At 37.4% G+C, this 14191-nt stretch overlaps 1 protein-coding gene across 2 annotated transcripts in view; it reads right to left on the reverse strand.

Annotated features, from left to right (window-relative positions):
* LOC122798011 (fer-1-like protein 6) overlaps positions 1–14191 on the reverse strand; it is a 1810759-nt gene that overhangs the window by 606935 nt on the left and 1189633 nt on the right. For both annotated transcript variants that reach the window (XM_044066595.1, XM_044066597.1), the window contains exon 23: positions 2510–2620. In XM_044066595.1, coding sequence (XP_043922530.1) covers positions 2510–2620 — 111 coding nt within the window. The remainder of the gene's footprint in view (positions 1–2509; positions 2621–14191) is intronic.

Here is a 14191-nt window from a genome sequence, read left to right on the forward strand (position 1 = left end):
TTTACAAAATTCCTAAAAATTGCTTACCTAAAACTGTTAAAAGTAAATGCCTTCAAGAATCCATCTCCCTAAGTTAAATTGTTGCATTACTACTATCATTTACCGCCAGGTATATCCATAAGAAGCACTTTCACATATTTTCTTAATCAGCTATGTGTTAATTTTATGAACTTCTGCTTCTCTTTTGCTGTATTTTCCCCTACCCTTTGCTACTACCCTTTTTCTTACCTTATTTAAATGTCTTCAAAAATTATAAACATCTTGGAAATATCTCTGTTTTACTTGCATCTTCCACTGAGCTATTCTTGTGTGTCAGACTGTGTCTATCTTTCATCTTGGACAATTTTCCCTTTGAACTATATTAAATGCAAATAGTAATGTAAAGATTATTTATATAGTGTATCACTGTAATCTTGTATTTCATATTTTATTAATGGCATCTTTTGTACAATGCTTCTTTGTACTAAAGGTCTGCAAGGATCAGTTGTATACCCAGGTTAACAAAAAGAAACAAACAATTAAGCTTATAAACAGAGAAATATAAAAAAGTAAATGTATTGCTAGAATGTTCAGTTTGTACCGACATCAGACAGTATCCCTTTTGCACAGTTAATATAACATAATTACGCACTTCAGCACAGAGTACAACATTAAGGAAAACTACAGCAGAAACAGCAACAATGTGCAAATGCTAACTTAAGTTGGAAACTTTAGTGTTAAACTATAGGCAAAACAAACAGGATAGCATAATAAAAAGGCTTGAAAGCATCTATGTGGCTTGACGTTATATAAATCTGGGAAAGTATTATAAAATCTATGCAGTGACTATGCAAAAACTAATAATTTCTTAAGTCACTTTTAAAGAGAAACATGTTGTATAGGACTAGTGCAGGCTGTGAAAGAGTTCCTTCAATAGTTAATTTGAGAAATGTTACCAGACTGTACTTATTTCAAGCATAGCAAACTATGTGAAGAATTAAAGCTAATCCATCTGTTTTTTGAATCTACAGAAAAAAAGAAAAACAATGCATGTCCTTTAAAAATATCAGTGACAATTTTTCGTAAGTAAAATGCTACAGCGTTTACAGTCTGGGGAATATTCAGTGACTGCATCTAAGTATGCTGACACTTTAGTAATACAGCAGAACAATCTACATTCCTTTACACGTATAATACTTAAACCTATAGGAAGACAGCCTTTGTAAAGTGGGTATATATATATATATATATATATATATATATATAAGATTGAAACACACACACACACACACACACACACACACACACACACACACACACAACACACATACACACACACATACACACACAAACACACACACACACACACACATGCGCATACATATGCAGACACACATACACACACACACACACACACACACACATGCATGCACACACACACACATACACACATGCACACACACACACACACACATACACACACACACACACACACACACACACACACACACACACACACACACACACACACACACACACACACACACACACACACACACACACACACACACACACGTAGATAGATAGAAAGAAGCTGGTGGATAGACAGACAGATAGATAGCTATAAGGTGATTCACCCTGGTATTGAAAGAATGAGTACTGTAAGGTCATCTGCTTGAGTTACATAACCCCAGAAAATAACCGTATTACTTTCCCGATGCTTCTGTGACTCCTTGTGAAAATATATAATTTCTGACAGTGCACTTCACAGAAGCTGCAGAGAGACTGATCCACTACATAACACATTTTAACTGTGAGATATATATATATTTTTAATTGCATTGGTTTGATTATGCAGTGCAGTATATACACACATACACACACACACACACTAGTAATGATCACAAAACTGCAGTTAAAATGGGATTTATTTAAAAAGTGAATTCCAGAATTCCTCTTTAACAAGATGCAGTAGCTTCAGAGTTATGTTAAACAAGACATGCAAGTGATGAAGTTTTGTATGGGATGTAGGAGTGCAAGGGTTTTACAAATATGAAAAGCCTGAGTACAATGTCAGATACAGTTTTTTTTTTCCTTGGTTTGGATCAAGTTAACCTGAACTTCGGAGTTTTGTAGCAAAATAATATAAATGATATATGTGTGTGTGTGTGTGTGTGTGTGTGTGTGTGTGTGTGTGTGTGTGTGTGTGTGTGTGTGTGTGTGTGTGTGTGTGTGTGTGTGTGTGTGTGTGTGTGTGTGTGTGTGTGTGTGTGTGTGCGTGTGTGTGTGTGTGTGTGTGTGTGTGTGTGTGTGTGTGTGTGTGTGCTTGCGTTCGTTTGTATGTGTGTGTGTGGTATACCATTAAAAATAACAAAAAGAGTATTCAGGTACATTTGAAGAGCACCCCAGTCTGAGACACAGAGGTAAGGCAGTTTCTGTTCCATTAATATTGGCCCATGCTACATGTCATATTCTTTAGATGCTCTTTTACTGATAGCGCAGTGAGGATTATTTAGCTAGCATACCATACCTCAAGTCTGTACTTGCTTAGAACTGGACGGATATTAGCAGGAACTGGGTAAATCTGAGCTGGATCAGGGTCATCAAAAGGAGGTAGGCCCTCAGGTCCAGAATCTGGGATCTACACACAAACAAAATAACATTATAACATGCGAAACAGGTAGTATAATGACAGTGACAATGATTATGATGTATCCACTGAATAACATGAATGTACTATAAACATGATACAGTATGCACATATACTAGCAGTGTCAGTGAAGACTAAGTCTTGCATGCACATCGTTTGACAATATAATGTCGAGGTTTACAGCAATGAGCTATGACAGTATCTAAGAATTTTTATATACAGGTTATCTACAAGACCTGAGTTTGATTGTCTGTCTTTACAGTAACAATATTTGACTGAGCAAGTCATATATTCAGTAAAGTTATCCCCTTTTTAGTCATAAAAAGGCACTCTTGGGTTTCCTTATAAGACTGCATATCCTAGAACACAGAAATAAATAGCTCTACAATTTAAATTCCAAGCATATTGACTTGGAAACTCTGATTTATTGGATTTATTTGCCAAGCATTTTCTAAAATGAAATATCAGACATATAATTAACACTATTTAGTCTGAGCCAGAGATATGAACAGATATTTCTGGACAGCACTTCTAAATAGTTGACTCTTTTATTGTGCAAAATAGAAAGTAGCGTAACTCACAAGATCTAAAGTGAGCAAACGAGATGTACTTCTCCCAAACAATAACAACAGCAAAGGCAAGCTTTTCATATTTATTTTATTGTATTTTGTTAGCATTTTTTTACTGGGAAAATCCAACTGGGGAGAAAAAATAACATTAACTATACAATAAATATTCATTACTATTCAAAAGTGAGCATGTTGACTGGACAGCCCAAACAGCAAGCCCATTGTAAATCAAGCCTATACCAACATTAATAATCCAGGCACTGAAGTACCATTGAGCAGACATACCTTCTATTGGCATATGCTGCTGAAGAGGGCAAAGATAAGGAAATATTAGGTACATTCTGCAAAACTAAACAAACAGAAACCTGCCTGATTTTCCTTATATGTTCACATTGTCTCTTAAGTCTCTATTTTTTAATAGTTAAAAAAAAAAACAGCACTAAAGATTGTGTTATCACTGTCACTTCTCATGCAGAAAGGTACTGTACAAATATGGGAACAAAAGTCCCAATACACATGCAGTATATCAGCCCACAGAAGGCAATGAAGAAGAAGACCGCAGTGCTGTTATACAAATTCATTATTTAAGAAAGGTAAGCAATGTCTTTCTTAAATAATGTTATTATATAATAGTAATAATCCACTGTTGTTTGTGGGTATATCAGGAAGTACCTACTGTTGGCTTTGTTTGATCACACCACACCATCCATGGGTAAATCCTGATATACTCATGTGCAGTCATGGATTATTGCTTAAATCCACAGTTACAATGGATATGCATGTATAAAAATTAATCAGAACCAGGACTTTGAATATTTATGAATAATAAATATAATCATACAAGAATTATAGTGATTTGACAGAAATGGCAAGAACAGTTCATGTTGAGAGAGATTTTATTTTTTGTTTTCTTTGGGAGAGCACTGATCTTCAGGGACCTTCTTGAAACTCAGCCCAGGAGCAGTGTCTGGTTAAGTGACTTGGTGAGGGTCACACAGTTAGGCAATGGAGGCTAAGGGAATCAGACCTTGCACCACTAGACCACAGAACAGCTTGTTAACAGCTCCTTCATCCTCTGCCAGCCAACATTAAAAAGATTAAAACAATAAACTGAATTCATAAGTAGGTTGCATTACAAGTATTTGTGAATGTATAGTACAGTATAGTACAACAAAAAGGAAGAGAAGGATTTAGTAGTGATAACATATTTTACTCACATGAAAAAGTGGTCATGGACTAAATGGCATTATAACAGCGTTATTTTCATCTAGTGCTAGAGATGAACTGAGGAGAAACTGAATGCCAAAGAGAGAAGAAATTAAGGGTGGAAAGAAGTGAAAGATAAGTGACAGAGTAAAGAAGGGTATGTAGGTTAAGCAAGAGTGTTAAGACAGAGATAATGAATGGTGGGGGGCAAAAGATGTTGAGTTACTGAGCAACATAGCCTTGTAAAGAGATACTGGAGATGGAATAGGGATATTTACGACATATGACAGTTTAATTGACAGATGTCAGACAGAAATCATATTTAAGTTGTAAAAAGTTACCCAGGGGTTCAGCAACAGGAAAGCCACTAATTGTATAGGTTTTCCATAAGATCAGTTTTGAAAGTGAGGAGATTATTAATTAACCTCAGTGAGAATGAGATTACAGTCCATATTTTAGCAATGTCATTTAAGTATAAGCTATCTCCTGCTGAGTTACTGGGTCTACGAGTCTTAAAGAAAAGATTGTTTTGTGAATGTAATATCTTGCTTGTGCATAACGCTGAATGATTCCTATCATGGTTGGGCATTTTTGTAAACTGTATACTATATTATGAGATATGATTTGCTGAGAGAGGGGGAGGTGATGAGCCAATTCAAACCATTGTAGTTGTTTTGGGGCAGTACATTGGTATGAACTATAAGGAAGACTTGTTGCAAACCTTGCCACTTTATTGTAGCATTGTTCTAGTTTAGATGCAAGTCTAGCCTGCAGATTTGTCAAGATCTGTGAGCCATATAGTAAGGATGGCAAGAGGAAGGTAGATGCCAACATTTTCATCTTTTACTTTTTTTTTTTTTTTTGGAACTATGAGGGAATGTTTGATTCTATAAAGTGTGACAAGTTTTTGGCAGGTGTTTTTGATGTTTTGATGTATATGCAAGTTAAATTTCTAGTTGGCGTCAATAATGACCCCTAATATTTTGTGCGCTAGACAATTTTTATTGTTGTGGTATTAAGGAAGGTAACAGCAAAGGCAGCTCTACTCACATTGTATGTTTTGGGAAGGAATCTGAGCAGCTTTGTAGTATTTCCTTTTTTTAACTTTAGTAGAAGCATTGAGTTATAAAGCTAGGATTCAATGGAGGTAAAAGTGGATTCAGTGGATTAGCAGAAAGATCTCTGTCACATGGGTTAGGGTTCCATTTTTACCTCCAGTCCCTGTCTGTGTAGACTTAGCATGTTCTTTCAGGTCTGCACGGATTTTAGCTGAGAATTTTGTTTTTCTACCAGGACCTAAAACATCCTAGTTGAGTGGCTGTAATATTTTACTAATATAGATGTAGTCACCATGACTATGTAGTCTGGGCCATGGATGAAAAGTCTGAGATCACAGTTGTTTCACTCAGACCTCTCAAGTGACCCTATTTTACAGGAACATTCCTATGTAAAGGTCTAGTTTTTCCCTTGTACAAGATGCTCCTGTTTTTGGAATGTCCCTATTTTTAGACTTAATTTACCCCTCTACACAATTTTCTGAATCCCCCTGATTATATGTAATTTTTGAAGATGTCTAACACACAGAAAAACACACTCCATGACTAACACACTAATGGCAACAATAATTAGAAAAAGAAGACATATCTTGCATCTCCCTTTTTCTTTAGCAAAAATAAATAAACTTGTATGCTAGAATTATGCAATATAGTTCCCTAAAATCTATACATTTCACACAGTTTCCTTGGTAGTGTGCATGCGTTTTTCTAGCATTTTTGTTACTCTATTTTTAAACATGTTTCTGAGTAGTATCCTACAATTGTACTGGAAGTGGAAGGAGGTAAGTGTCATTTGCTGTTCACATTTTATGTTAAATAGATCAAGGTTTTTAGATGGATGTTCCTACTTTTCAAGGGCCTTTGTTCTTATTTTCAGTGCATGAAGGTTGAATGATATGAAATTTTCACTGTATATGGCAGTTACTTTGTCTCCCTAGCTGCCAGGTTTCTCCATTTAGGAAATGTAAGAAAACCTGTTTTACTTTGTACCTCTACATTAATTGCTTTGTACTGGCTATAAACTGATTACTCTCTGTTACAATTTGACTTGTGGGGGAAATTCAACCCTAACCACTCTCTCAGTAACTCACTACTGAAAACTGTAATAGAATTCAACTCTTATGTCATAAATAGTATAAAGTTCCAACCAAGGATTCCCCAACATTTAATCACAACCCTGTCTAACAGCCACATATCACACATTCACTTTCTCCTTCAAACCTGTGCTCATATCCTGTAACAATTGTCAAACTCCAACCATGCTCTACTTCTACAACCTTCCAAGTGAGTACCTAAAATAGCAGCCAATAGCATTGCCTGTCCTGTCTCAATCCTTATAAATAGGTCAGTCCAGGAATCCCACATTCCCTCTCTCTGGGAAAAGTCACACATTATCCCCTGCACAAAGGAGAATAACTTTAGAACTATAGTAATCTTATCCTCCCTCTCCAAAATACTTGAAAAACGTATTTAAAAATAATTGTTAAATTGTCTCCTGCAGTAAGAACTCCTGTCATCCACAGAACATGGCTCACATCCTTCCTACAGTACTAACACTATACCTCTAACAAATATAGATGCTATCAATAAAGCTGGAGACAATGATAAACTAGTCTTCTCCTTATATCTAGACCTGTCTAAAGCCTTTGACACAGCTTGTCACAACAAACTTCTACTTCAAATGTCCTCATTAGGTCTCTCTCAGCCCACCCTTCTATGGTTCAGAAGTTATGTATCCAATAGGTATCAGTCAGTAAAATGGCACTCCACCCTCTCTCTATACCTCCCAGTCACCACTAGAGTAACATAAGGCTCTATCCTCGGTCCCATCCTCTTTAACATTATTAGCAACATCCTCCACACAACCACACAACAGGCTAACCAGTACACTGATGACTCCACACTCATTTGCACCTCTAACAACAAGGCATACCTCCAAAAAAAAGTTACACAGGAAGCTTTAACAGGCACTGAAACATCACTTTGTAATTCACAACTCATGCTCAACCCTAAGAAAAAAACTACTACTTTCCCCCCCAAAATCTTTCTTTCATGAAAAACAAAAAGAATGTAAAGTCCTCTCTCTTGATAATACAAGCATTGAACTCACTTCTCTTAGGAAATGATTAGGGATGATACTGGATAATAATACCTGCATATAAAAAATTGCACAAGAAAAACTCTTCAAAAACTATGGATACTTTATAGAGCCATATGGATACTTTATAGAATCAAAAACTCTCTCACCAATGCAAGTAAAGCTACACTTGCCACTAGTTATGTCTTTCCCGCACTTCTTTATGGTGCTGCCATCCTTACTAACCTTCAGGCAACACAAAAATCAAAACTTGAACAATGCTATAACAAAGTTGCAAGTTGCTAAATTTACAGCAAATACCTTTTTTCAGACTCCATCACTGCAAAGCAGTAAAAAGCCTAAATTGGTTAAAACTACCCCATCAACTAACATATGCACAGCTTCTTACCACCTATAAAATTATCCAGAATCCATCTGCTTATCTAGCACTAAATAACATTATACACTACTCTGTTCCCAATTGGTCATTATGATTCAATGACCAAAAACTCCCTTCTGTCCAGAAGCTTATCAAACCTGCTGGGCATTGTCTGTACTCATACCATGTTGCTAAGGCATAGCACTCGTTACCTGTACCCATTCAGGTAATACCTTCCCTACCATCCTTCAATACCATTTTGAAAGACTTCCTAGCCAAAAGCTGTCTCTGTTCTTGCTCAACACCAGGATAAACTATATCCCTAAATGTGAACAAAAATACCTTACACCTCCTTACTCTCCGGTCTTCACTGACTTCATTACTTCTATTAATTTCACTCCCCTGTCTTTCTGTCTAAATATACCATAATCCTGCTTTTCTCTCACTTCATATTGCAGTTTATGTTTATATTATACTAACTTACCTTTAATTTTATTTTATAAACTGGCTAACATTTCTCTAACTATTACATCATAGTCATATAATATATATCCATTCTTAACCAATATTTTCATATTATGTTTCCTTTGGTATAATTATTTAAACTGTAGTTTTTGTATTAGTTTTAAATTATAAAATTGTTGTTCTTAAAATGTTTTGGAATACTTCAGAGCTTTTCTCTCCAGGCCTCCTCCGAGAACTGGCTCCCACCATGTTGGACTTTTCCAAATAATCAAATGTCAAAAAATAAATAAAAACAAAAGATGTATTATATACTGGTGTACAATACAATTTAAAAATAAAAATGTAATATGATGTAATTTTGTGATAATGTGTTATAAAACTGAAAGATAAGTGAAAAAATACTAAGAAGGAGAAAAGGAAATCTGTAGATTATAGACAATAAGTGTTATATATGAGAGGAGGAGAATGAAGGATGCATTGTATTAGGATATCGACAGGCGACAAGACCAGAGTGGCATGAGGAAATGGAAAGCTGAGTTCACATAATGTATGACTTTTTATTTTATTGGAAGTAGTAATTTGTCAGTTCTAACTCTTAAGATGAGTTAAACTAAAGAGGTTTAACAATGAGATGAGCACTAAACCATTTCAATGCTCACAGGAAATTAGAATTAGTGCCTAAGTGGAATTTTAGCTGAATTCCATGGTACCAAGACCATTCAGGAAAATTTAAGTGCTTATACTTTGCCACTTTGGTGGCATAGAGATATAAGCCCTAACTAAGACACAGGTTTGATTAGCAGCTCAGGTGACTGACAGAAATCAGGGAGGAATGGCATGCCTATCTTCAGGGGTAGGGCAGTAAATGCGTGTTTGCAACAATCCTTGGCAGAGGCCAAGAACAATCACTCTATACTTTCTTTTTTCTGAGGTATGGTGATTGTGGACTTATCAAAATTAAGCAGTGGGGTGTGGGGGGGTGAAACACCCTTCATTTGTAGGTACAGTGTGGATTGCCCCTGCACAAAAAAAAAAAAAAAGAAAAAGAAAACTTTAAAGGAGAACAGCACTTTTCAATATTTGCTGTCCTCCTATATTTTTGTATTTTTTTTATAATTCTGGGACTCACCGTTATAAGTAATTACAAAAGGTACCCCAGCCCCAGACCACATGTTATACAATGCCAACACCATGCCAAAATAAAAAAAAATCACAACATCCACCATTTTTAATTAATTAAATAAAAGCCCTACTTTCCAATATAATACCAACTTTACAGCAAAGACACCCATATATACAAATCCATGGCAGTAACTATAAAACATTCTAACATAGTATTGTCCTGGTCCCCTTCAATAACACACATCACACCAAATGACATTTAACGATCTTTATTAAATTTCCATAACATAGCTTAGCTCACCAACTTTATTAATTACAAGTATTCATGATATAATTGATTCTAAATACAGCATAACATCCTTGTAATGTTAATCAGGGCAGTGTACCTACTCACCCCACCCTAGTAAGCAGCATCCATACCTCTACTCACTTACTTTACTTATGAAGCAGCGTCCCATCTCACTTCATACACCATTCACTGTAATGTTAATCAGGGCAGCGTACCTTCTCACCCTGCCCAACAAGCAGGGTCCATACCTCTACTCGCTTACTTTACTTATGAAGCAGAATCCCAACTCACTTCATACACCATCCATTGAACTACCTTCCACCAAATAAGCACCATCCTTACCTCAGCTTGCTTATCTATTCAGCCAGCTTCCTCCAACTACTCATTTCCTTTCCCCAGATCCCTGAAATGAACATCCAGACATCAGAGGGGGAACAGAAGAGGGCAAGCCTATCCCTCTTCTCTGCCTACCCCCACTGACAAATAACCCTACTTCCAACCAACGAAAAAAGGGAGGGTGGGTGGGTAGCAAGTTCATGCCAAAATGTGATTGCTTAACCCAACTACACTAGACTAAACCTCTTAAGCCCCTCCCCATCATTATCTTATTTCCTCTCAAACATCCCTGCCTCCACTTAACCCTTTCACCTCCCCAACCCACTTAAATCCTCCTAATATTAACCTAACCCCCCCATGAAGATGTCCCAAGACAATTTAGTTTGTTTCCAAACTTCATTTGTCCCAGTCCCCTTCAATAACACACATCACACCAAATGACATTTGACGACCTTTATTAGATTTCCATAACATAGCTTTGATCACCAACTTTATTAATTACAACTATTCATGATATAATTGATTCTAAATACAGCATAACATCCTTGTAATATTAATCAGGGCAGTATACCTTCTCACCCTGCCCCAGTAAGCAGCATCCATACCTCTGCTCACTTACTTTACTTATGAAGCAGCGTCCCAACTCACTTCATACACCATCCATTGAATTACCTTCCACCAAATAAGCACCATCCTTACCTCAGCTTGCTTATCTATTCAGCAAGCTTCCTCTAACTACTCATTTCCTTTCCCCAGATCCTTGAAATGAACATCCAGACATCAGAGGGGGAACAGAAGAGGGCAAGTTTATCCCTCTTCTCCGCCAACCAGCCTGACCAGGCTGTTCCCCCTCCCTTCTACCCAAAATTGTTCAATCCACTTCCCATAAATGGAAGGGTCATGCCAAACATCATTTGGTGTACCCATCATCTGTAAAGCACCTTAGAATCCCGTCAGAAACCCCTTTGCCATGCCATCACTGAAACACACCCTAATGAAACTAAATAAAGTAGGATTGCCATGACCCCACTGTAACACCGGAACATCCACACCAAGAGAATACATACCCTTTCAGCCCGCTACCTTCAAAGCTGAAATCGCAGCTCAATCTGAATGGATTGACAACCTATAACCATTACAAAACCACAAACTATAACCTCTTGAACTCAAATCACCACCCTGTCAAAACAACTAGTATCAAGTCTCACACCCAACCAGCACCCCTTGACCTGGTTCATGAAAACTCGCCTATGTCCAGCAATGAAGTACTCTACCTACCCAGCCTTAAACACCACCTAATGCAAATCCCCTTGACGAATGCAATGCGGCTACCAAAATCAAAAGCAGAATCCTTTACCTAACAAATCTATGCAGTACCCCATCTGTGACCCATTGTGCGGTACCAAATTGACTGGGACTTCCATGGCAACTGCCTCCATCACCTTCCAATTACTTTACTTCAGATCACCACCAATGCCCCATCAACTTCTGGACCTCTACCACCTGCAAAAGAAAACAGATTAAGTACATAGCCTTTACAAGATTGAACAAAACAAGTCTCAAACCCTATACCACATGTCTATGGGGCAGACACCTTATCCGTATAACCCCCCCTTAATGTTTACCATCATTTATCTGACAAATGTAAGAGCCCCAATTGAAGATCCTAAAGTTCTAAGGAGAACCTAACTGAGCTAAATCTGTCTCTTCTGCCACCTCAGGTCAGCAATGTCCACATACTACAAAATAGCAGCAAAACACATGGTAGTCATCCCTCTCAAATTCACTGAGGACAATGTGTAAGCCAAGCTATAAGTAAAGAGGGACAATAACCCAATATAGTAGCAATTTCTTAAATATAGCTATTTATAAAGTTAGAATAGCCGACAGGTAACTGGAGTCACATCAACGCAAGTCCCCACTATTGTTGTTACCAACTCCTATCAGTACCTACATCCAGGCTGTAAAGATTTGCCTGTATTTACCGGACAATCACATGAAGATAGAACCCCAAGTGAATGCCACTTCCAAATTTTAAATCTAACTGGTTAGCATGTAATCCTAAGATAGACTGAAATATGCCCCCCCCCCCCCAGAAATATTAACACTTGATCTCTGTAGCACCAGCCATGCTATAATCAAAGAATCATGCTATAATCAAAGAAGTGCAAGTGGCTGTCATCATACCTCTCAACTTCCTAGAACAAGGAGTCCGGACAACCATAAATAATGGGAGGACAAAGGCACAAACAGGGACACTTCTAAATATTTCTCTTACAAACTTAGCAAATTGATAGAATAACAGGTATTGCATTATCTTGAATGTCTGAAAGATATAAAGTCTGAAATTCAAATGTCTGACTTATTTTTTGATCTCGACCCTCAGGGAGTTGCCCGAAAACCAATTTTATGAGAACCTGAAAATATGAAGTAAAATCTGAATGTTCTGTGAAAATGTGCACAGTTGAGAGGTATACCTGTCCTTTGATAATCAGTGATAGAGAAACATCAGTCACTCCATTCCTTAACAGAGAGATCCAAAGCAAAGTGCACACCAATAACCTATTGCACACCTATTGAACCATGTACTTTGTAAAGGCACTATAATTTATAGCACAGAAAATGAGCCCTGTCATAGTAGTATATATTTACAGCTTTGCCCTTTGCCAATCAAGCCTGATCTATGCCCATGTGGCACTTAAAAAAAATCCACCATTGGAATATCCCAAAGAAATGGCAAAAGAGGAATTCCTTGGCCCAGAGAAGGAAATAAATCACCAAGTCCAAAACCATTCTCCAACCTGTCTACTACCTATATCTCACCCATGCCCACTGAACAGCCCTCCCAATCCTAGCAGCCTCCCAAAATTGGCATTTTACTATACACTGAGAGGAACCTCACCATATCAAAGTGTTTTTTTTTTTTTTTTTGACTGCTAATTTATAAATATGATGCACTAGACATACATAAACAAATAATCCGCAGGGAAAGCAGCCTCCTTCCCCCTGACCCTAAAGTCTGACATTTCCTAGCAGAATTATCCAAAGACCTGCCAATAACCTCCCCAAAATCCCCAATTTATGGCAAATAAACCACCCTCCAGGATATGACAGCTGCAGTTAAAATACGTACCATTGTTTATCGACTTTAGCCCTCAACACCTTGGCACTATGAACCCCCCCTTTAACTTCTACTTTGAGAACTCAATGTTTAATTAATAATCCCCCTTTATTCTCGCCCTCAACTTAATCATACCTTTCAACTGTTCGAAGCAAGGCATCTGTCCAAGACCACAAACACATACAGGCATTACCATTAGTGAGAACCTTAGAATCACACTGTGCATGCACCGCAGCAACCATTAGTTAACCTTTCTCAGACCTGGGAATAATCACTCGCAGGTTCATCTGAGTGGAACACCTCAGCATCATTATGCTATCTGGAATGCACCTGCTTATGTGAAACTATGCTATAAGCCCCACCACTGTCCTCACTTACTATATACCATTTGCCACCCCTTCTCCAACAGTCACAGTAACTGAACTAAAGTATTCACCTCTAAATCAGGAATGTCTGACAATCTGAGACCAACAGGGATACCAAGTGACTGATTACTAACAAAACAGTCCCTCCCATCATCATTTTGAGAGACATTTTTTACACTGTTGCATAATGATACAAGATTCAGAGTTGCAACTGGATTAATGAGAATTATAAAAGTAGGATGAAACATGAGGCTGATAAAAGTTAGGCCACACAGATACTGCAATTTTAAAATTTTCTGTGTTTATTGTGCTGATTTTATATGTTGGTCTACCCTTTATAAATCATGAGAACCTTTGGTTGAAACAGTAACTATAAACTAACTAACCAGCACTCTAAAACATCTACGCTTCATTAAAAGATTATCTTAGTGAAGCAGACAGAGTAATGAGCAAACATCCTGCCATTCCAAGCATATTCCGAAATGGCTTGTGAGTATTAGCCGGTCCAGTCAGGAAAACCAACTGCCAATAAAAAGACCACAGCAAGAACATACTGACGCAAAGTAACATGGCAGGAA

The sequence above is a fragment of the Protopterus annectens genome, chromosome 3.part1 (genome assembly GCF_019279795.1).
Source record: "Protopterus annectens isolate FY-2018-M chromosome 3.part1, PAN1.0, whole genome shotgun sequence".
Taxonomy (NCBI): domain Eukaryota; kingdom Metazoa; phylum Chordata; order Ceratodontiformes; family Protopteridae; genus Protopterus; species Protopterus annectens.